This window comes from Malaclemys terrapin, chromosome 12 (genome assembly GCF_027887155.1).
Source record: "Malaclemys terrapin pileata isolate rMalTer1 chromosome 12, rMalTer1.hap1, whole genome shotgun sequence".
NCBI lineage: Eukaryota > Metazoa > Chordata > Testudines > Emydidae > Malaclemys > Malaclemys terrapin.
Genome location: NC_071516.1, coordinates 30,741,622 through 30,765,739, shown reverse-complemented (window position 1 = coordinate 30,765,739; position 24,118 = coordinate 30,741,622). Strand labels below are relative to the sequence as shown.

The following is a 24,118-nucleotide window of genomic DNA, read 5'->3' as shown; positions in this document are numbered from 1 at the left end:
ATGGTGCCAACTAATGGTTTGGTGGGAAGGGGTGGGGGAGCTTAAATGTTGGAGTGGGGTGGGAAGGGGCCTACATCATTGGTTCTCAACCCGGAGTACACGCACCCCTGAGGGTACTCAGAGGTGTTCCAGGGGATACATCAAATCATCTAGAGCAGTGGTCTCCAAAGTGGGGTGCGCGCACCCCAGGGGGTGCACAAGAGGATCCTTCGGGGTGGGTGGCAGGAGGAGCGCTGCCAGAGCAGCGCCGCTTCCCCCCGCCCCTTCGGCAATTCGGCTGGGAGTCCAAGCGGCTTTTCTCCCCCCACTCGGCAGTTCGGCTACATTTGGACTACATTTCTGCAGTGCTGACAATTTATTGCCACATCATGCAGTATATTTAGATTCAAACCCCATAAAGGAAATACCTGAGAAAGGAACACAGCTTCTAAGAATACAATTCTACTTGATAGTACAAAATGGTGAATTTCAGAAGTGAACTATTCATCATAAATCTGTTCTGTTGTCCTTTTGTTAATGATACGGTTAAAACAAAAGCTAGTATGTCCTAATTTTGACACCCTCACTCATGTTGCATATCACCTTACTCTAAGAACAGCCCCATTACGATCAGTGATGCTACAAAACAGAAGAGCTGAGTAAGGGGATCAGTATCTAATCCTCCAATAAACAGCAGTATGATAGTTTTGTATTCAATTTTAATCAAAACTAATTAGATAAGTTTAAGAAATTACAAAACGCCACCATAAATTCTTAAGATTTTTCTGGCATTTTTAAACTAAGCAAGAGGATCCTTTGGGATCCTGCTCCCCCCTCCCCCCCCCCCAGTAGTTTGGCTGGGAGTCTGAGCGGCTTTTTTTTTTTTTTTTTTTTTGGTTTGACGGTTCGGGCGGGAGCAGGGGCTGTGTGCTCAAAAATTATTTTACTGATGGGGTGCACGATCAAAAAAGTTTGGAGACCACTGATCTAGAGACTTGCCTAATTTTACAACAGGCTACAGAAAAAACACTAGCGAAGTCAGTACAAACTAAAATTTCATACAGACAATGACTTGTTTATACTGCTCTGTACATTGAAATGTAAATACAATATTTATATTCCAGTCAATTGATTTTATAATTATATGGTAAAAATGAGGAAGTAAGCAATTTTTCAGTAATAGTGCGCTGGGACACTTTTGTATTTTTAGGTCCAATTTTGTAAGCAAGTCATTTTTAAGTGAGGTGCAGCTTGGGGGTTTGCAAGACAAATCAGACTCCTGAAAGGGGTACAGTAGTCTGGAAAGGTTGAGAGTCATTGACCTATGTGTTGTGGGGCAGAGGTGGAGAGTAAGAGAAACATCAGTCATCTCTCACGTGTAATGTTACTGTGACAACTATGGTTAGGGCCCTACCAAATTCACGGCCATGAAAAACACATCACGGACTGTGAAATGTGGTGGTTCCCCATGAAATCTGGTGTTTTGTGTGCTTTTACCCTATACTATACAGATTTCATAGGGGAGACTTCAAATTGGGGGTCCTGAGCCAAAAGGGAGTTGCAGAGGGGTGACAGTTATTTTAGGGGGGTTGCGGTGTTGCCACTCCTATTTCTGCACTGCCTTCAGAAGTGGGTGGCTGGAGAGCAGCTGCTATTGGCTGGGCACCCAGCTCTGAAGGCAGTGCCCCGCCATACCATGTCACCCTTACTTAAGTGCTGCTGCCTTCAGAGCTGGTTGGCCGGAGAGTGGCAGCTGCTGACTTAAGGCCCAGCTCTGTAGGCAGCAGCGCAGAAGAGTGGCAATACCATACCAGTCCATCCTTTCTTCTGTAGTGCTACTGGCAGTGGCTCTGCCTTCAGAGCTCGGCTCCCAGTCAGCAGCCGCTGCTCTCCAGCTGCCCGGCTCTGAAGGCAGCACCACAGCCGGCAGCAGCGGCACAGAAGTAAAGATAGCAGTACTGCAACCCCCCCCCCCCAAAAAAAAACAAAAACAAAAAAACAACCTTGTGAGCCCTCCCCCTCACAACTGCTTTTTGGGTCAGGACCCCTACAATTACAACACTGTGGAATTTCAGATTTAATTAGCTGAAATAATGAAATTTACAATTTTTAAAATCCTACAATCGTGAAATTGACCAATATCGATGTGCCTTTGGTAGGGCCCTAACTATTTCAAAGTATGACCATTATCACCATTCCTCTGTATCAAAAGCATACAGGAGTGGGGAGGAGCACTGAGGAATCGCATCACAACTGTGTGGCCTAGTGGAAAGACCACTAGACTGGAACTATTCGTAGCTCTGTCACTGGCCAGCTGGGTGACCTTGGGCAAGCCACTTCAGCTCCGTGCCTCAGTTTCCCAGCTGTAAAATGAGGATAATGATGTAAAGTTCTTTGAGATCTACTGATGGAAATCACTGCATAAAAGCTAGGTCTTTTGATTATTGCCTGGCCACAGTAGCATATCAGCTGCAAACCTACATGAGGCCTACAGTTGTCTAAATGACCATTAACACCTGCCAACAAACATTTTTCTTTCTGTGTAAATAAAAAAAAAAACCACACACCTAGGAAATGAAATGGCAAAACAATTAGTTAATGCAGAGGTAAGGTCGCCTGGTGATGGCTTGTGCACTTCCAGAACATAAAGGTCAGCAAAACTTAGACTTCTGAAAACCAGGAATTATAGTTAATATGTAAACGCCTAGACAACCTTAACTCTGCCCTCTTTGAATGATGCCCCAAAACAACCACAACACATGTACTTGCACTCTGACTTTTCACTGTAATGGACAGGCACCACCTACTCTTGCCTTATCCTCAAACACTGAGCCTCTTCCCCCAACAGAATACTACACTGTATTTACAGCTGTAAAATTTAACAGCTCCTTCATACCCTTTTAGAACCCCTTCACTCTTGCAGTATCCTGTGCGCAAAACCTATGCTTTCCCTTACCCATCACTAAATCCACAGACTGCTAGACAATCCTACTTCATGACTGACAATATCCATGGCAAGAAGACCCCAGTGCCCTGCTACTGATACAACCTGTACAATTCTGTATTAAAAAGAAGCAGACTGGAACCCCAAGGTATATGTGGAACTCTTTCCTTTGGTAACACAAATGAGAGGAACTCAGACCCAGATCTCATATCACAATCACAATTCTTCCATGTTGCTGCAACTAATTCCTCCACCATTCAGTACAGCTACACGAAACATGGTGAATGCAGTTGGAACGCATGCAGATAATTCTCAGTGGCAATTGCCAGTTCCAAGGGGTCAGAATTAAGTTTGCTTGGGCATTTACCTTAACACTACTTCCTGGTTTTCAGAAATCTGAGGTTTTGCTGACCTCCATATTCTGGAGCTATTACCAGGCAACCTTAGCTCTGCATTAACAAAGTTTTTTTTTTTTCTCTTTTTTTTTTTTTTTTTTCTCCCCAATACAAATTGTAGTATATGTGTGGTGTCAATTGGATTGTACTCCACTGGACACATCTGTTTGTATCTGTCATAGTATAGCTGTTCATCACGTACACAGGTAAAGTTGGAATGGCAACTTTTTTTTGGGGTTCTGGATCCTTCTCTAGGTTAGAGGTTTTCTCTTCGTCTTCACCTACCCCGACCTTAGCTTTGTTAAAAATGTATATCTTGAGGTTGAATACTGAGAAATGAGCACTGACTGGTGGATTGCATTGTAATGCATGTTTGGGATGACGAGCAGTGGCTGCAGAACTTTCAAATAGGAAAGGTCATGTTCCTGAAACTGTGTGCAGAACTTGCACCAGCCCTCCAATGCATGGCACCAGAATGAGAGCTACATTGCCTGCTGAAAAGCAAGTGGTGCAATGCTGGATTGCCACAGGTCAATGGGAAATCATTTTGGAGTTGGAAAATCCACAGTGGGGGCTATTTTCATGCAAATGTATAGGGTACTAATCATCTGCTATGCAGGACTCTGGCTCTCAGCAATGTGTGGGACATCATAGATAGATCTGCAGCTCTGAGGCTTCTGTACTGTAATGGCTTGATAGATGGCACACACATCTGTATTTAGGCCCCAACCCATCTTGCCACAAAGTACATCAATAGAAAACAAGGGCTGCTTTTCAATGGTTATGCAAGTGCTAATGGATCATTGGGGATGCTTCACTGTTACCAGTGGGGGCTGGTCAAGGAAGATGAATGATGCTTGGGTTTTTAAGAACAGAAAGCTGCAAGCAGAGACAGTTTTTCCTGACTGCCAATGGTAATCTGCCAATGTTGAACTGCCGATAGTGATCCGGCTCATGAAGCCGTACACCGGCCACCTCAACAGTACTAAGAGGATTCAGCTACCGGCTCAGCTGGTGCAGAATGACAGTGGTTACGCATGTATTTTCTCACTAAAATCTAATTATCCCAATGGCTATAGCTGCCTATCTTGCATAATATTTGAGAAGCAGAGGGGGGAAAGTTGCTCTCAAGGTGGAGGTGGAGTGGCTGTCTGTGTTTGAACAGCTATACACGAGGGCAGTTAGAAGAGCTGAACACAAAGCTGTTCAGCTGATGGAGTCCTTGAAAGAGCACTTTAATGATCAGGTACATTAATGTGCTGTACCTCCCCAGAAGTTTTGGGGAGTGTTAGGAATTTGAATGTACATTACTGAATATCACACAGTCTTTCAATGAGCCTATGTATTATGTGGTGCTTACATTGTGTGTATAATTACTATGTATTTTCCACTGAACTTATGAGTTCTGTGGTCCTGTTCAATTACAATGAATGTGCGCTTTTGGTAGCGCTATGATTTTAGCTGATTTTTTTCACTTCTGAGGGTAACAAAGGCAAAGAGCACAGCTGCTACTGATGTCCTGAAGCTGTAGGGGCCCATATGCCACTAGCCCAGTGGTGCCAGCAAAAGTCACTGTGGAGCAGCATGGGAAAGTGTCCTACCATGAAGGAAGAAATAAGGCAGCCATCCCTAGAAATCTTCAGGAGAGGATTGCAGAGTAACTTCATGAAAGTTTCATGGAGATCTCAGGAGGACCCAAGGCACATCCCTCTGTACATGAACTGCTCCACATGCCCCACCCCCCCGCCCAACCCTACAGGGAAATGACAAGCAGATAACACTACCTCTGTTTGCTGGCATTTCCAATCTTGGCTGCAATATATAAATGAAAAGTTAGGCATGCACCACCGTTATCTTCAACATGCAGTTCAGACTCTGCACCAGTACCAGCACGGCCCCAAAGGGATGAGACATCTACTCTGACCAGGGAAGCACCACTGGTTCATCCTGCACTCTAGAGCAGTCTGAGACCTACATCTCCCCAGAGACGTTTTTGCTTTCCTTTGTCCTCAATCTCATTTCAAATCTGACTTTAGAGAGAGACATTGTTACATCAGAAGAAGATGCCACCTTGAGGACATGGGTCTGCTCTCCTCTTCCATCTGCAAACCTGAGTACCCATCCATTGGTACCAATGGTTCAGCTGGTCAACTGAGAACCAACCTTCTCATATGGTAAGTTGGAGGACCCAGATGAGACTTCAACCCTACATAGTGAGTCTGGACAGAAGCTTGAGGTTCCATTCTCCAGCCAGATATGATTTTCTAAGGGATGAGTGTTCCCAGTGCCCTGGGTTCCACCCCAACTGGTTGACCCCTTAGACTGACATTACTGGGGTCTTGGCATTCCGGTTCCATGTGCGCACCTTATCTACCCTTTCCAAGCCAACACCAACCAGGTTTCTTGGACTGTGAGGAAGTGGAGCTGGATCCAGCGGATAAGACCGATCTAGCAGCTATTTCATTGTTTTCCTTGAATGAGGTAGTCACCCCATCTTTGTCTCCACCGGATGATCACAAGTAATATGAGGAGCTCTTACAAAGAGTGGTGTCCAAGCTCCAGATCCAGCTCTAAGAGGTTCAAGAATCTGAACGTGAACTGTTGTAGTTCATTACAATCCTCTGGTCCTAGCCAAGCGGCCGTCCTGGTCAACAAGGTTATTATAGACCCAGCCAAGGTAACATTCCTGCCTCCTGCATTCCCACCCCAAAAAAGACTGAGAGGTGCTGTTTCAATCCACCTGTAGTAGTAGAGTTTTTGTTCACACCCAGCAACTCTGGTGGTGGTTCAAGGAGCTACTGAGAGATGCAGGCTGCAACACCCCAAGATGACACTTTTGGACAGTACGCTAAATGCCTTGCCCTCATAGGGAGAAAAGTTTTCTCCATGACATGCTCCGATTCAGAACTGCTAACCACTAGATCCTATTCGCATAATTGGTGAAATAGTATTTTGCTACGTTGTTGAACTTCAAAGACCCATTCTCTCAGGAGAATAGAGCCCAATTCCAGAACTTAATTGATAAGGGTGGAATAACTGAACAAGAAGACAAAGATTCTCAGAGTTATTCTGGGTAACCGTGAAAAGACTTCTGGGAAACTGGCAGATCACTACATCTCTGCTATCATTTTAGATTTACGAACTTTGACTCACCTGTTGATATATTTTACCTGCTTTAATCCATCAATAACTCATATTTCTTTTCTTAGCTAATACATCTTTAGTTAGTTTTACTAGAGAATTGGTTGCCAGCATTGTCTTTCATGTGAGATCTAGAGTACCAAATTGATCTGGGGTAAGTGACTGTTTGGGATTGGGAGTAATCTAATGTGATATGATTTTTGGTTTTAATAACCTTTTATCATAAAGTTCAGTTTGTCTGGGTGACAAGATAGGCTGGAGGGTCTAAGGGGAGTGTCTGTGACTCCATGATTAGACTGGTATAGTGATCCAGGAGTTCACATTTGTTACTGGAATGGTGAAATCTAATGATAGAATATACTAGCAGTTTGGGATGTCTCCCCTTGTTTTTTGACTGTCTGCCCTGAGATGGGCGCACTCAGTTGTGAGCCACTCCAGACAGCGTGACAGTGGGTATGAACTGTTGAGGTTCTCCTGTGCTCCCATCCCATCCCTAAGGGCTCATTCAGCTGCCCTGGACTGGATTTATGAATCTGACAGGCTAAGAACTGATGCCAGGTTCGGAGAATCTCATGGGATGGGAGGGTACTATACCCATCTCAGTTCTGTTGATTTTGAAATTCATGGATCTGAAGACTTCTTTGCTACACAGCCTCTGTAGGAGATATGGTGTCACAGGATCCATCTGATGCTCCAATAAGGACCACCTATAGACCCTTGAATGCAAAGACAACAGGATACCTGGAATCCTTCAGAGAATTAAAAGGCGCATTGCAGAGAAGATACAAAGTGCTGTATGTCCTATTTCAGATTTAGAGCTTGATATGACAGGCTATGAGAACCACTTTGATATTCCTTGAATCAGACATCATAAACATGCTAATGAATCTGTGCCTCTGATCTCTCATAGGAGGAAATTTTGTTAGCATATTATTGGTCTCTGGGTTACCTACAATCAGTTATAATTAGTTTGTGGTTCTAAGTCAGGAAGGAGACTTTCCAGGTGTGCTTCTGGCTCCACTATGGAAGACAAAGTGTCTGTCTGGGTTTGGGTAGTGTCTTTGGTAGTCCCTTTTATGTGTAGTAGAAACACAGAGGGGCACTCATCCTTAGCTTTACTAAGCCTTCTTTGGAACCAAGGACCACATGGGTTCAATGGAGCATTTGGCCCAGCATCTCATAAGGTCTCAGTATACATAGTTTTGATTTCTTCAGTCTTGGCAGGAACAGTTGCTCCTAATGATTGAAACAGCCATCATCTACACTTAATGGTGTATGAGGTTTGTTTCCTGGCCACAATGTGAATGAGATTTGCTACCTATCATATAATGTGGACAGTGAGGTTCATTGTATTTGGCTCTGGGTTCCAGAGACAGAGCGCTTTCTAATTTTCAGAAATGTAAGAGTCCCCTCCTGTACTTTAGTCACGTTTGTCTCTTTACACATACCTGTGGAGTCAGAGCTGGCCTCTGTCAATAAAACTAAACTGTACCTTACCCCTTGGTCTTTCTATGGCAGCAGGTGTTCCATTAAATTCCTGACTGTCATAATTATTCTTCCTGAATGGTTGAGTGTCTCTTTGTGTGTAGATCTGAACCTCAATAGAGTGTCCACATAGTTCTCCCTAATAATTTGCATAAACAAGGCTATTTTCGTACTATTTAGAAGACATGTGGTCACTGAAGCCTTGATATATTCCAGACCTCCAAACTTTCCTAAAATGCACACTTTCCTTACTGGTGCAGTTACATGATAGCTCTAATACCAGGCTATATCTGTGGCCTCAGCATGGCTCTTCATTACTTTACCAGTTTTTATTGACATTAGGAACACCTGAGTCACAATGTCTCAGTACATTTCAGATGCTTTATTTCGTAAGATGGGGGAGAACATGTCCTCCAGGGAGTTCCCTTATTTTCCTGCCACATACAGTAATAGTCCTAGAAGGTATAAGGGATTATTCACCTTGATTTCCATCCACTCCAAGGTTTTTGATCTCGGTGGGAGATGTGGCTCCACATAAAGGTACCAGAGCTGAGAGCTGTTTCTTTGACTTGCATAGCTTTTCTCCCCTCATAAAATCTGAATCTGTTTTAATTCTGATGGACAACAGTATGGGAATGTATTACACAGACCACCAAAGAGGGGTTTGCTTTAGTCCAGCTGTTCTCAAACTGTGGGTCCAGGACCCCAAAGTGGGTCGTGACCCCGTTTTAATGAGGTCGCCAGGGCTGGCATTAGACTTGCTGGGGCCTGGGGCTGAAGCCCAAGCCCACTGCCCAGGGCCGGGGCCAAAGCCCAAAGGCTTCAGCCCTGAGTGGCAGGGCTCAGGTTACAGGCCCCCCCCCACCTGGGGCTGAAGCCTTTTGGCTTTGGGCCCCCTGCCCGGGGTGGTGGGCTCAGGCAGGCTCAGGTCTTGGTCCCTCCTCCTGGGGTTGTGTACTCATTTTTGTGCTAGGAAAGTGGTCGTGATGCAATGAAGTTTGAGAACCGCTGCTCTAGTCAGTTGTATCCAGGAAATTTCCTGTTCATACAGTTCAGTGTCGTCATTGAATGTCTCCAGTATCTCATCTACCAAGGAAAAATGATGTATTGATAGCATATTTGAAAAGAGGTTTTCACTCAATAGTACAAGTGCAAAGGGTCTATTGTATATTATCTTGTTCTACAGGTGGGGTAAATATCCCTGGGAAAAGGTTTGAGGTACTCTGCTTGTGTATGGTTCTGATCCAAAGACAAGCAAGTCGTAACATCAATATAGCACTTTCTTCCTACACCAAGAGCAGGAACTTGTTACGAGGTTTTTTGAATATTGGTCCAATTGGTACCAAGTTGATGTCATTAGCTATGATTCGAGATGGGCAATTTTGTCATCAGTATCATGGTGTATGCTATTAATATCCATAAAGTCCTGCTTTCCAAACAGCTGGGTCTACTGCCTGTGAGATAAGGCAGGAATCTTCACCGAGGTTCATAGTTTCTCTGGTCAACACCTTGACTCTAGATTGCTTGGTTTCTTGATTGATTTATGCTGAGGTCTAACAGAAAAACAAGAGTTTGTGATCAGTCAAACCTGCTGTCTTGAAAGAGATCTCTCATCTGGGCAGTGGACCTGATTAAGTCCTTGGTGGTGGTTTTAGACTGTTTAAATGAAGATGCCATTCTTGATAGTTTAGCCATTAGGCATGTATCTCAGTAACTATCTCCTTCAAGTTGCATTTTTACTGAACAAGTGGTCCTGCTCACATCTCTGTCCCAACAGTCTTAAAGTGTCTGAGATTTCCATCTCTCTCAGACCTCTGGAGTGTCTGTATGTTCCCGGGCCTCCTTACCTGTCTCCCTGAACATAATCATACATTTGCATATTCAGAGCTTATCTACAAGTTTCTCCCATCACTTGGCGAAATGGAGCTTAACTGAGGAGCCAATCCATCAAGGTCCAAAGATTGTCCATTTATCACACTATGTCAATCACAGCTAACGTGACCTGACAGGGTTTTATCTTCTTGGAATTCAGTCCTCATCCAGGACAAAGGCAGCATCCATGGCATGCTGTCATGTTGTCTTAATCACATCATGTTGAATGACTGATACTGCAGATATGTGTGTGTTGGGAAAATTTTTCCTTCATTAAGACTTCTTTTAGGAGAGCAAGATCAGTCGCTTCTATTCACTCTTGACCTGGCATCCAGAGCTGATTTTTCTTTGACAGTGCTGCTGTGCTTTTTTACCTAAAACTCCTCAGCCCACCTTCCTGAGGGTTGTACTACTTGCTGAATCCCCACAAGTGGGAATATACACAGGCCACTTGAGGAAATGAAGGTTACATACCCTGTAATCAGAGTTCTTTCAGATGAGCCTCTGCCTAGTAACAGTCCCTGACCACCTTCCGTCCTTCTTCAGAATTCCCGAATTAGTGGAAGGAACTGACTGGTGGTTGGAGCCACTCACCCTTTTGTACACTCAGAACCTTTCAGTATGCAAGGGAGCAGGAGGGGGTGAGTGGGCCCCAATAGTGACTGCTTTTGAGAAGGTTCTGGAAGCTCATGGCATTGGTGCCATGATCCCAGAAGTGAATGTGAAGAGGCTGATCTCGAAGAACTCTGTTTACAGCTAAGTAACCTTCATTTTCCTTGTGTTCATGGTTTTGAGTTGTAGAACAAGTGGATTTAGCAACCTTCACTGTTTGCAAACCATATTTTTATGGGTATACATGTGGTTTATTTTCCTTGCCTATCTTAACCTCAGTGAGGTGCTAGCTTTTATAAATGAAGGTTTTTAAAATTGTTTGAGATGCTTTCCTGAAAGCCATAGTAGAAGTGCATATTGCTATTTTGTATTACTACAGCAAATGTGGTAAAAAATAATGAATTTTTATAAGCAGCTTCGCAAATAGTTAAATTAGTGTTAGTTATTTTGCTTTTCAATTCATAGTAATTTTCAAATCTTCTTGATATTTCCAGACCCTTGGACTTGAGATTGAAATTGATTGTTTGCCTGCAAAAATTAGATCAAAATTGTGCTGATATAATGAAGGTAAGTGTAATGTCATGTTGATCTGGAACCAGGATCTAAACTCTCAGGATTTTATTCCTACTTTGAAGGTGGGACTTGAATTCCCCCCCAGTGTCATTTGAGGAACTGTTTTAATTTTATTTACATAAAGAATCTCAAGGTAATGTGCTGTTGGAATAATTATATTTACGTGATATAAAAGTAAGCAAAGGAAGATAAAAATAGAATCTCTGCTTAACATATCTGAGCATGTTTCTGTACTTGCAATGGTATTGTGCAGCTGAGTCCTTTCCAATCAGTGAAATAGCTTCTTGCAGCTCCCCATTTAGTATTATGTGACAAAATGGCCGATGTTGGTATGGTGCGTTCCATGCTTTTCTTGGCAGGGGGCTAAGATGCTACCTCTTGCCTCTGCTCCTGGGGCGCCGAGGGCCCTGCTAGTGGCCCGGGAAGGTGGTGGGGAAGGGGTCTGGGTTTGCGCCTCACTCTGAGCCCCAGCCCCTCTCAACCCCTGCAGGTTTCTTACTCTCTTCCCCCTTGGGTAGGGCTACCCTGGGTCCTTGATGCTGGGGGTGGGAGTCTGCCTGCCCTGTTGGGGCAGGGTCTCCCTTTCTCTTGTTCTCTGGTCTTTCAATTGTCAGCAACACACCTCCAAACTTGAGTCCTCTCTCCTTCCTCGCACACCCTGACTACCTGAAGCAGGGGGTTTTATTAGGTTCCTGACAGGTCTTAATTGACTACAGGTGCTCCAATTAACCTGTAGCAACCCTCCCTAGTCTATGGAAAACCCTGCTTTAATTAGCCTAGGGTTTATATATTTCCCCTCTACCACTCTCCCACTGCTCCCTGGCCCTGCTGTATCATAATTATCATAGAAGGCACATCTAGAGAAAGAGCATTAATATTAAAAGAGTGGTTGTACAGAGATACTGAAATTAAATAGTAATCCTTTTTGTTGCCTCAGTCTGCTTTACTTAAATATTCATAATTAAGTCTTTACCTTTTGCTTTGGCAGAATGAATGTGCAGATTTATAAAGTATTTAAATTTTGTATCTTTTGTAGTTCGTTACCCAAATGTTTCTAAAATGTATAATTTTACTTAAAGGTGATCTATAAAAAACTTAACAAGTTGGAGTTGCATTTTTTTGCTGCTTTTGCCTGGATAATTATTCTCTGCTTGCTGTCCTTCCTAACCCTGTGGACTCTGTTTGTATTTCTAAAAGCAAGCAATGCCAAGTCTGCTCTTTCCTGGTATGTTGCTGGTGGACTCTTGTCTGAGAAATGTAGTGTGGGTTCTTACTTTAATTGACAGAGTAGGTACATTGACTCTACAATAATACATCCTTTTTCCCCATGTGTTAGGAATTTGAGTTGAATAGGAATCAACAAGGTTTTAAACTGGCTGGCTGGAAATCCCTTACCCTCTGTTATTTAGCTGTAACTCTTTTAATGTCATAACTTCACTATTCTCCAGTACTATGGCATTTTCCAGGATAGACAAGAACTGAATTTTAATGTTTTTTTTTTTTTTTTTTTAAAGTTTTGACAACTTTTCAGACTTCCTTTATCATAGAGAGGCAAACCCATTCCCTTTTTTGTAGGTCATATTTTTAAACCTTAGTTTCAATGGTGTTTGAAATTTTCTAGGTTTTTAATGATCCTATTCACGGCCATATTGAAATACATCCTCTCCTCGTTCGAATCATTGACACTCCTCAGTTTCAACGCCTGCGATATATAAAACAGCTGGGAGGCACTTACTATGTTTTCCCAGGAGCATCGCACAACCGCTTTGAACACTCCTTGGGGTAAGGCAATATTCTCATGCATATAAATCTCCTCCATTTTGATTTCTCTGCCAAGGTTCTCTTCCTTTCCACCAATCTGGAGTGACTGTAAGGCTGGTCTGGCGTATTGTGTCTAGTTGGAACTTAAAACTAGCATTTTAGACAATGAGTATACACTGTCTGAATTGTTACTTGAGGTTTGTTTCTAGAGGTGGGCAACAAAAATTACTATAGGCTTTGAGAAACTTCTGTCTGAGAGTGAAAAGATGGTGGTACTTCAGTTTAGAGATGAGAGGATATGATAGAGGTAATAATATGTAGAGAAGGTAGATCATGCATTAATCCTTCCCTTTTTTCATAACAAGAATAAGGGGTCATTCAATGAGATTGAATGACAAATGTAAAGTTGATAAAAAGAAATATTCTTCTATAATGCATAATAAACCTATGAAACTCATTGCCGCAATATATAATTAGGGCCAAGAGGTCAGAAGAATTAAAAAATGGTTAGGTATTCCTGTGGATAATGAGAACGTCTACAGTTGCATAAAATAGGATTCAAAATAAGGGATATAAACTCATGCTCCAGGGCATAAGCCAGTCAATAACTGATTTGTGTTAGGAAGGAACTTCCATAATCAGGTTATTCCCTAGTTGTCCACCGTGATGATTTTTGCATCCTCTGAGGCATCTGGTTATTGGCCATCGTCCGGGTACTGGATTGGATGGACTGGTGTAAACAATTCCAATGTCTCTGTGGAGCTTGGAGGAGTTGAAGGAAATAAGGGCAGCGATCTAAGCAGGAGCAAGCTTGTGCAGGGACTTAAAAATGAGGAAAAGGACTTTGACTTTGTGGTAGGCGACAGAAGCCATTGAAAGGGTTTGAGTTGGAGTTACAAGAGGAAGATGACTTTGGTAGCAGCAATTTTGACTGACTAAAGTGGGAAGAGGAGAGAATAAAGTCCAAAGAGGAGATTACTGTAATCAAAGTGTATTCTTATGAGGTCGGGATGGAATTCTTGAGGTGAGGACTCCTTGGATGTGAAATCTGTTGCTTGTTTCCTTCAAATATTTTTTTTCTATGGTGTAGGTTTTACAAAAGGAAGTAACTAGCTTCCATAACTGGACTGAAGTTTAGGTTTTGAGCATCTGTTGCTGCTCTCTACTGCACTAGAGCTATGGTTTACAATAGCTAAGGCAGAGTTGAATTGGCAATTTCTCTTGTTTGTTTACTAAACCTCAAATTATTAACTTTTCTCATATTTTCTGCCTGGAACAGGGTAGGCTATCTGGCAGGATGTCTAGTCCGGGCATTACACGAAAGACAGCCAGAGTTGGAAATAAACCAGCGAGATATTCTCTGTGTTCAGATTGCTGGACTTTGTCACGATTTGGGTAAGCAGCTCTTTAGAACAATTGTTTGGTAGCTTAAGTGGTTGCTGGGTGTGACTGAATGCACCCATATATTCATCCCCTACATGCTATATCTTCGTACAAGGTATGTGGGTATGATTTAAAAACTCATAATTTGCTTCTCAGTATTGTCCTAATAAAATGTGTGGCAATGCTGTATGTGAAGTTATAAGATTCACCTGTATGATGATGTTAAGACCTGTTCCAAACCACACAGCCCTGTCCAAGCAGAAGTTGGCAAATAGGTCTGTCCTACACAAAGGAATGTGTGCTTGCCTTAATTTGCATTTAAGCAGTAAACAGAGACTCCAAGCAGGAAGGGAAAACAAAGAAAGCTCAAACAGGTGGGGGAAAAAAGAGCAGGGATCATCATTCCACATAGACATTTTGTCTCTTGGTTCTCAGCTGGAAATGTTTTTCAAGAGGGTAATTGCAACTATAAAAAGCAAGGGAGAACACCCCAAGACACCCTTCCTCTGTCTGTCTCTGGCATCACACCTAAGAAGACAAAGGAAAATAGCCATTGGACTGAGGGAAGGGGAGAGGTCCTGACCTGAAGAGTTTGGTCAGTAACCTTGCTGGAACATGTGATGAGAAGTTTTGCTTGAATCAAATATAGTTGATTAGGCACTAGTAAGCATTTTGTCTTTATTTTTCTTTTAACTATTTCTGACTTTTATGTCTTATTACTTGTACTCATTTAAAATCTCTCTTTGTAGTTAATACACTTTTTTTATTGTTTTATATAATCACAGTGTTTAAGTCGAAGTGTCTGGGTAACTCTATTTAAAGTAATAAACTGGCATATTATTCCCTTAAAAGATTAACAAACTTAATATATTTGTACTGCCCAGGAGAGGGCTGGGCAGTACAATCATACATGTCTGGGTAAAAATCTGGGCCTGGGAGAGTGTTGGGGTCACTGTGCAGTATAAACAAAGCTGGTGAGAGCCAGGGTTTAACTGGGAAACTGAAGTTACACACAGACACTGAGGGTGTTTCTTGAAGGCTGTTTGTGAGTTATCTAGGTGGGAGCTACTACCAGTAAGGTATTGTAAGGCACCAAGGGTTGCAGGGCAGAGGTGACACAGCTCCCCACTGGTTTGAATTGTACCCTGGTATGTCACACTGGGTCACTGTCCACCCCTTCAAATTATTATTGAAATTTGGTATGTGTGATTCTTCCATGGATGGTTTGAATGTCTCTATCCCTTCAGAGAGACACGGTGGTGAGGTAATATCTTTTATTTGATCAACTTCTGTTGATAAGCCAGACAAACTATTGAGCTTTCACAGAGCTCTGAAGTGACCTGAAGAAGAGCTATGCGTAAGCTCAAAAGCTTGTGTCTCTCAGAAGTTGGTCCAATAAAAGATATTACCTCACTCACCTTGTCTGTCTTAATATTCTGGGATCAACATAGCTACAACATTCTATATCCCTTCTGACTTATCTAGTAACATTTCAAAGTGAAAGTGTTAATTTTTTATTATTATTATTATTATTTATTAATAGGTATATCTCCATATATTATTATCTCCTAGAACTGGAAGGGACCTTCAAAGTCCAGCCCCCTGCCTTCACTAGCAGGACCAAGTACTGATTTTGCCCCAGATCCCTAAGTGGCCCCCTCAAGGACTGAACTCTCAACCCTGGGTTTAGCAGGCCAATGTTCAAACCACTGAGCTATCCCTTCCCCGAAAAGTAATAACTATTAATTGCTTTCCAGATGTTTAATACATCTTTAAATTTTACGCTGCTCATCCACTGCATTGCTGACACAGAGCACCTCCTGTGTGCTCAGCAGTACTGGAGCTCATTCGCAACACTGGATATTAGCTCTGGGTTTATTGAGTTGAAGCAGTGATTAGCCAGAACACTGCAGTTTTTCTGACGCTTCTTGGAAAGTGTGCTAGGATCTTTGATTTCCACTTGGACAGAAGGGAGAAAGGATGAAGATGGACAGAAGGACCTTTAGTTTAATCTCCTATCTGAAGAACAGTCCCTGTAAAGTTGCTGTATCTATTCTTACTCCGTCTGCGTTTGTATAGTGTACTTACTGCATTTGAATCTTATTCTCCCATTCTGTGAAGAGCAGTACAATGAAATGAGAGAATACAAATTCACACAGTTCCTACTTACATTTTTACTGACAAACATGTTTCAGATTAAGCCTGTACACTCTTATTTTTAAGGTCATGGACCATTTTCACACATGTTTGATGGAAGATTTATTCCACTTGCTCGCCCAGGTCTGAAATGGAAGGCAAGTATTTTACACCGAGAACAATATGCAAGTGAAATATGCCACTTAAATATTTTTTGAAAGGAAAAGGTAATTCACCTTTAAATATATGAGCAGTCAATAGTGCCTGCTTTTGTGAGCAGACAGTGGTGTTCTAATCTGAGTGACAACATATTTACCTTGATTAAATTTCAAAAAAGCTTTCTCTCTCCCAATCATGGTGATACCCTTGGTGTTTTTATTCTGTCTCATAATATCCAAGCTGGGGAGGAGCAGAAGGAATTTTCCTTTTCTTTGCACATACTCCTGGCTGGTCTTTCTTCACGTGAGCCTGGGGCAAGAGGGACTGAGAGGAGCATTGGGGGTAGTTCCAAGTTGGCATAGTCCCTTAATGTATATGGGGTAGCTTTGCCCACATCCCAGATTTTATAGGCATAAAATATTAACTGTAGACAGAAATCTAATCTAAAAAGGTAAAAGTATGTTCAAAATTTAGATTTCAATTTTAAAAAATTGAAAGGTTTTCTAGTACTTTTTGGAATTTTTTTTTAAATGTAACAAAAATGTTTCTCTATATTCTCTGCAACCCTCATTGTGCTAATACATGAGAAATGGAAAATTAAGCTAACGGAAAATGAAGATGGTCAATATCAAAATTACCTTTCTTAGTATAGTAACTTTCCCAGCATTGAACCTCCTGGATATTAAAATACATGCTTAACAGCCCAATAGTCAAAATTTGACATACATGCACCGTGGACAAGTTGATATTAGTATGAGAACCTTAACTTTTTGCATTTCTTGAAGACAGCCTGGTCCAGTGGCTAGAACAGGTACTTGAAGTTACTCTATTCCCAGCTCAGACATTTGACTTTGGCTAAGTCTGATAGCAGCTTGTGTGTGTTGATAAAGTAACATTTATACATACTTTCTGCAGCATGAAACTGCTTCTGTTCAGATGTTTGAACACCTGATTACTTCCAATGGGCTAGAAAAAGTCATGGAAGATTATGGTTTTGTCCTGAAAGAAGATATGGACTTCATCAAAGAACAAATAGGAGGACCCCTAGATAAAACCCCATGTCGGGGTTTGGTAAGTCAGTTCGCTGCTTCTGTGGAAGTTATTTTAAATGCTCTTCAATTTAAGTGAAATAAAAATATAATTTTTGCTGCTATTCTCGTTTTAAGCTCTATCTGTGTAGTTTCTGGGACACTTCCAGACACTAAAGTTAGGAGGTCAGTGTGAAAAGTTGTCATAACGTTACTTTGAGCATGTTCCATCCAAGCATCTCAAAGTGCAGAGTGCATTGTTGTTTGTGGATTGTTAGCGGTTGGTGGATTCACTGATATGCTAGGCACTCAAACCTTCAAGAATTACAGTCCCTGCTCCAAGAAGCTCAAAATCTAAGGCCAGATTGATATGTAGACAGCTACAGGGAAAGGAAATGAGACAATTTTTGTATACAAGTCAACTTGTTCATGGTAAACAACTTTGTTGAATTGGATCTTTAATGGGAACTTACATGTGGACAAGGTAGGGGCCTTGATGAGCTTGGAGTTCTGTCATGCATAGGGAGCCACAAGGAGGTGATTCAGCAAGAGGCTGACAAACAGGTGAACAAGGCTGGAAGTACTGAAGCAGAGGACGCTTGACCAGAGCAAGGGGCAGAATTGTGTAAAATCTTGTGTGGTGACCAAAAGGAAACTTGATGAAATGGTGATTGGGGAGCCAGTGGAGGGATTCAGAGAAGGGAGTGATGTGATCGTATTAGGCAAGGAAGGAGAGTTTACAATTTATTAATATTCATAACCCAGCGAAACAGCCAAGTCTTATCCTGTTATGCAGTTGAAGACACAGAAGTACAGCTGTTGAGTGACTTGCCCAAAGTTATACATTCAATCATTGGCAGAGCTGAAACTAGAATCTAGACATCCTACCAGCATGCTTCTGTGATGATCAGACTATTCCTTTAAAGGGAAACTGTTCTAGTAGGGGAGATTCCAATCACTGCAGCAAATTACAAAGGCTTACACAAAAAACATATACAATAAATGGAAAGCCTCTATCTTGACAGCTTGATACAAAATAGAATTCAAAGATTCAGCTTTGTCGTGACAAACATTGGCGTTTACAGATAATTATTTGTATTACAGTAATTCTTAGAGGCCACCATCAAGATCAGGATTCTCTTGGTAATAGGCAGTATACAGACACTGGTGCCTGCCCCACAGAGCTTATGTTATAAATAGAAAAAACAGACTGATAAATAGACAACATAAAAGCAAAACATTTTTTAGTTGCATTTCCTTTTTTCAGGATCTTTTTACGGAATTTTAAAGTTGCCATGAAGGATAGTATTTGGTTAAACTCACAAGAAATATTAATATACATGAACCGTGCATCTTACAATAACTGACATTCTCTGATTTTTTTTTTTTTTTTCCAGTGCTTGCTAATGGCTGACTTCTTGAGTGCATCTGGCCCTAGACTGAAGGGTGCAAATTTTCCAAAATAGTCATCCCTGGCATTTGAACAGTAGAGAGACTCTCTCTCCTCTTCTTATGGTTGGCAGCTTGTGTCAGCTTGGAGGAGCCAGCGGGGACACAAACTGTCATCACTATAAACTTCTATCAAGTGGCTTAAAGCTGCAGATTTTCCTTAATTCCAGTATAACTTGCAAATTAAGCACTCTTGTACCCATTTAATCATGTTAGGGGAGTTTGCTGCTTAAACACCAGCTCTAGATACTAATGTCACAAACTCGGTTTCTGAAAGTTAGTTATTTCTTTTTGTCAGATTTTCTTCATCAAAACTACTGATTTAATGTATTTATCCATACTGTCATGTGCAAAATCAAAATGTATTTCTGACGTCTATAAACGCATTCTGAAATTGCTGCTGACCATGAGTTAACCTATTCTGAATAAGCTGTTCTGATTTTCCAGTGGCCATACCGTGGTCGACCAGAAGAGAAAAGCTTCCTTTATGAGATAGTGGCTAACAAAAGAAATGGCATCGATGTTGACAAATGGGATTACTTTGCTAGGTACAAATCTTCCTGATTTTACTTTTATTATAATCCTAAAAAAAAAATTGCCCAATGCTGCTGCTTTTACTGTAAGTAAAATTTCATTATTGAATGCTTTTAATTCATTCTCTCTGGAATACTTTTAGGGATTGCCATCACTTAGGAATCCAGAATAATTTTGATTATAAGCGCTTCCTTAAATTCGCTCGGGTCTGTGAAGTGAAAAACAAGAAGCATATCTGTACCCGTGACAAGGTAAACTGCATGGGGGAGAACAGAGGATGTTAACTTGTGAAGTATTATACCCTTGTAGCAGCAGATTGAAAAGCATAACCTGTAATAAAATGACCATGGGGTCAGTGCTGCTCAGCTAACGGAATGCAGCCCTGAAGTGGGTTGCATGCGGGAGCCGAGTAGGTTTGCTAGCGTACTTGTGGAGAAAGGAAAGCAACAAGAATCCCTGGGTTGATGGGAGCCTGAGGAAGCTGGGTAAGGAATTGAAGAAGTAGCTCATTCCCTCCCCTTTCTCTTGTTGCTTCCAACATTTCCTTCAGAGCCTTTTGTAGTAAAGTGAGTGCACAGACCTGGAGCTGAGCACAATGCAGGGACGTGGGGAGGTGCCTCCAGCATTAGCATCCCACCCCATGCCCCTGGGGGGACACACAAAGTGATGCCACAGTGTGAATTTTTTGGCTGCTTTGAGTCATGAACCAAAAATGGATAAACTGCTGTCTTAGGTAGGGTGCTTAACAGGAATGGGAGCTGGGAGGAAGTAGTCACTGCCCCAGGAGATGCTGTCAAAAGTAACACAAGGTGGGAGGGGTAGGAGCAGCTCCCGCTGCCACCCTTCTCGTTGGGGGGAAAGGGCTGGATGTGTAGCAGTATTTTAAAGAGGTCTGACTGAGAAGCTGGAGCTCTTGGGCTGGTCTGTCCATCTCACACTGCCAGCCAGCCAGTCACCCTTATATCTAGTACCAGGGAGAGCAGTTGGTGAGTTGGCTTTTGGGTGGGATTAAAATCATAGCCAGCCAGTCTTGAAGATAGAGGGTAGGTTGGAAGCCATCCACCAGTTGCTACTTTTCTTGTCTCTTTCCCAGCATTGCTACAAGTAGCACAGCTTTGTGAACAAGAGTAGCTGGGAAACAGACATCCCCTTTCCTGCCAAATTATGCCTTGTCTGAGGGGGTGGTATTTCTCCTTGACTTTCTAGGTTCAGGGATCCAGCAAGGATTCCAACCACTCTCAGCAATTCCTTTCAACTAATTATTCTCAGGGCCATATGTATTCTACCATGCTTGAGCTGTGTAACTTGCGAAATCTACTTGTGTTGGGGAACTTCTTGAATCTAAGATTTCACTTTTAGAAATACAAGTTTTGATTGTTCATGGCTGAGAAGAGAACTAGTAGTTCAAGCCCTTCCCTCCCCAAATACAGTCATTTCCACCTTTGCCCACATGAAGAATTCCTTACTAATGTCAAAAGCCTCAGCCAGTTCCCTAGTGCCAAAACCCAGCACCCACACATTCCTGGGTGCCCAAAGCACTCCCAGTACCGACAGCACTGGCACTGACGATGCCAAAAAGCATAGAGCTCCTTAAACACTCGAGCTCTACCGCAAGTGCTAAGGGGAAAGTTAAACCCCACCTCTTGGCACCTACAGTAGCCAGTAAACCCTCGGCACTGAGCATTTCAGCGCTCATGCTGCCACCTACTGTTGGCATTATGAATTTCAGCCAGACAGCTGTGAGTACAATCCAGCATACGGGTACCATGTTCCCCGTCACACACCGGTACCTCATCACAGCAACTCCCGCACCACAGAGACTTATCTATCTCATCGGTATCTGTCTCCCCCTCCTCAGTACCGATGGCGCCTTGATACACAGGGTTCTTTCCCAGCCCAGCTCTCCACAGTTGTCTACACACTGCTATAGTGGGGAGGACGAAGGAGAAGAGGATATGATAGGCTCGCCTCAACATTCATTTCCTGTAATTTAATCCTGCCACACCGGAACCACCAGCCACTGGCTTCCCTGCAAACTTTACAAACCAACCCTGGTTCAGCCAGCCTTGGATGCCTCCTATGCCATTCCAACCACAACGGCCATTCTGGCAACCGTGGGAACCATACCAACAACAGCAGCAGTGAATACCTAACACTCTGCTCACAACTGGTGCACACCAACCACCTATGCTGCTTTCACACGCACCTCCTAGTGTCCCTGAACAGGGGATCGAAGAACAGGAGGAATTTTCGGACCCAGATGTCATAGCTGACACTCATTTTTCCTCTTTCTCGCCGGGTGACACAATTATGCCTCCTACCACAATGGAGGATTTCAGGCAGTTTCAGGATCTCTACAAGAGAGTGGTGGTTTCCCTTGACATTTCTCTGGAAGAGGTCCAGGAATTGCGCCACAAGTTAGTGGACATACTACATACATCCACTTCATCCAGAATCGCCCTCCCTGTGAATGAGGTGATTATGGATCCTGTCAAATTACTCTGGCAAACCCCAGCAGCGATTCCACCTACCTGTAAAAGATCTGATAAGAAATATTATGTAACAGCCAAAGGCACTGAATTTCTCTTCTCACATCCAGTACCAAATTCGTTGGTTATAGATTCAGTAAATGAAAGGGGCAAGCAACAGCACTATAGGCATACCCCATATGATAAAGACTGGAAATGACTTGATCTGTTCGGTCGCAAAGCATACTCGGCTGCAATGTTACAATTGAGAATTGCCAATTATGAGGCCCTGTTGGCAAAATACGATCACAATAACTACGCCAGCCTTTCTGAATTTACAAACTTTATTCCTGAAGACAAAAGAGAGCCGTACAAAGCCATCCTTATGGAGGGTCACCTCATCACTAGAACAGCGCTTCAAGCCACCCTCGACTCTGCTGATTCCACAGCAAGATGCATAGCCATAGCGGTCGTTATGAGGGGAGTTTCCTGGCTTCACCTGTCTGGCTTTCCAAAGCCAGTACAGTCCATTGTAGAGGACTTACTGTCTGACGGTGCCAAGCTCGTCACAGACAAGACGGACGAGTCATTACGCACACTGAAAGACTCCAGGGCCACTTTATGATCCCTAGGTATCCACACATCTAGGAACAAGAGACGACAAACCAATTACCAAACTCAGCAGCGATTCCGAACCCCTTCGTACACTCAGCACAACAGGTTCTACGACCAGCAGAGCCGCAGACAGAAAACACCCAGGAGAAGGCAATCTGCCTCCTCGACTACTGCTTCCCAGCCATCAACCTCCAGACAGCAGATTTGAAATCTTGGTCGAGGGCTCGAGAACCCCATCGCTCTCAATGCTGGCATCCTCTCCCAATGGCAAAATCTTTGGAAATCGCCTAATCCCATTTTACCCCATCTAGAATTCCATCACCAAGGACAGACGGGTATTGGAAATCATCAAAACTGGTTACTCCATCCCCCTTACCTCCAAACCCCCTACCCATCCCCCTTCCATCTTATATCCCTGGGAGCTGTGGAATCCGTACCAGCCGAGTACAGAGGGAAAGGATTCTATTCTTACTACTGCCTCATGCAGAAAAAGACAGGAAGTTGGAGACCTATTCTAGACTTAAGGCGACTCACACAAATTTATAAAAATACAAAGATTCAAAATGTTCACGCTAAGCACAATAATCCCAGCATTAGAGAGGAAGGACTGCTTCTCAGCCCTTGACCTCCAGGACATGTAATTTCACACATCCATTCACCCATCGCATTGGAAATTTTTGCGATTTTACAATAGCACAGGACTATTTTCAGTACAAAGTCCTACCCTTTGGCCTTTCCACTGCGCCGACAGTATTTTTCAAAGTACTCGCCATAGTAGCGGCCCACCTATGCAGAGAGGGCATAATGATATTCCCGTACTTGGACGGCTGCCTGCTGAAAGCACTAACACTGCAGATAGCCATACAGACCACCCAACTTATGATCCATCTCTTGACCTCCTTAGGTCTTCAAATAAACTTTCAAAAGGCAACCCTAACATCAGTCCAGCGCCCGAGATTGATTGGGGCAGACCTTCACTCCCTCAAAGCAACTTCTTCCCTTCTGTAGCTGGGTGGTCACCCACTCCTGCCTTAAAAGGCTTAAAACAGCCTGGGGAGAGGGCTGTGGCAGGGAAGGAAAAGCGGGGCTAATTGGGGGAAGCAGCCTCAGCTGGGGGCCACACCCCAATCAGGCCACGGCTGGCTTAATGAGGGCCCAAGTGGCCCTTATAAGAGGGCTGGGGCCAGAAGCCAGAGACAGTCTCTCTCTAGCTTCTTGAAGGAGAAGGGCCTGGCTGCCTGGGAGGTGACAAAAGATATCTAGAGTGGAGCAGGGCGGGGGAGTTCCAGCCTGGAAAACCCCCAGGCTGCAGGCCTTGTTAAAGGCCAAAGAAGTGTCCTGGGGTTGCAGAGGGCAGCCCAAGGGTAGGCAGAGGCAGCAGGTCCAAACCCTCTTTGCCAGTGATGAGTGGCACTTATGCTGCAGTCTGCCCCAGGGAATGGGGGGTAGGTGATGACTGGCAGTGGCTATAGATTGAGGTGAGGTGGGGATAGAGGGTGGGGGTTCCCCGGAGAGGGGCAACACCAGGGGGCAGCACCCCGGCATGAGAGGGGCACCGGGGTCCAAGAGGGACTCGGGCCTAGC

At 43.2% G+C, this 24,118-nt stretch overlaps 1 protein-coding gene across 3 annotated transcripts in view; it reads left to right on the top strand.

The window, feature by feature from the left end:
* The window catches only part of SAMHD1 (SAM and HD domain containing deoxynucleoside triphosphate triphosphohydrolase 1), an 82,203-nt gene that overhangs the window by 15,047 nt on the left and 43,038 nt on the right, over positions 1–24,118 (top strand). For all 3 annotated transcript variants that reach the window (XM_054045330.1, XM_054045333.1, XM_054045332.1), the window contains 7 exons: positions 10,923–10,995; positions 12,623–12,783; positions 14,042–14,157; positions 16,369–16,439; positions 17,356–17,511; positions 19,365–19,465; positions 19,594–19,702. In XM_054045330.1, coding sequence (XP_053901305.1) covers positions 10,923–10,995; positions 12,623–12,783; positions 14,042–14,157; positions 16,369–16,439; positions 17,356–17,511; positions 19,365–19,465; positions 19,594–19,702 — 787 coding nt within the window. The remainder of the gene's footprint in view (positions 1–10,922; positions 10,996–12,622; positions 12,784–14,041; positions 14,158–16,368; positions 16,440–17,355; positions 17,512–19,364; positions 19,466–19,593; positions 19,703–24,118) is intronic.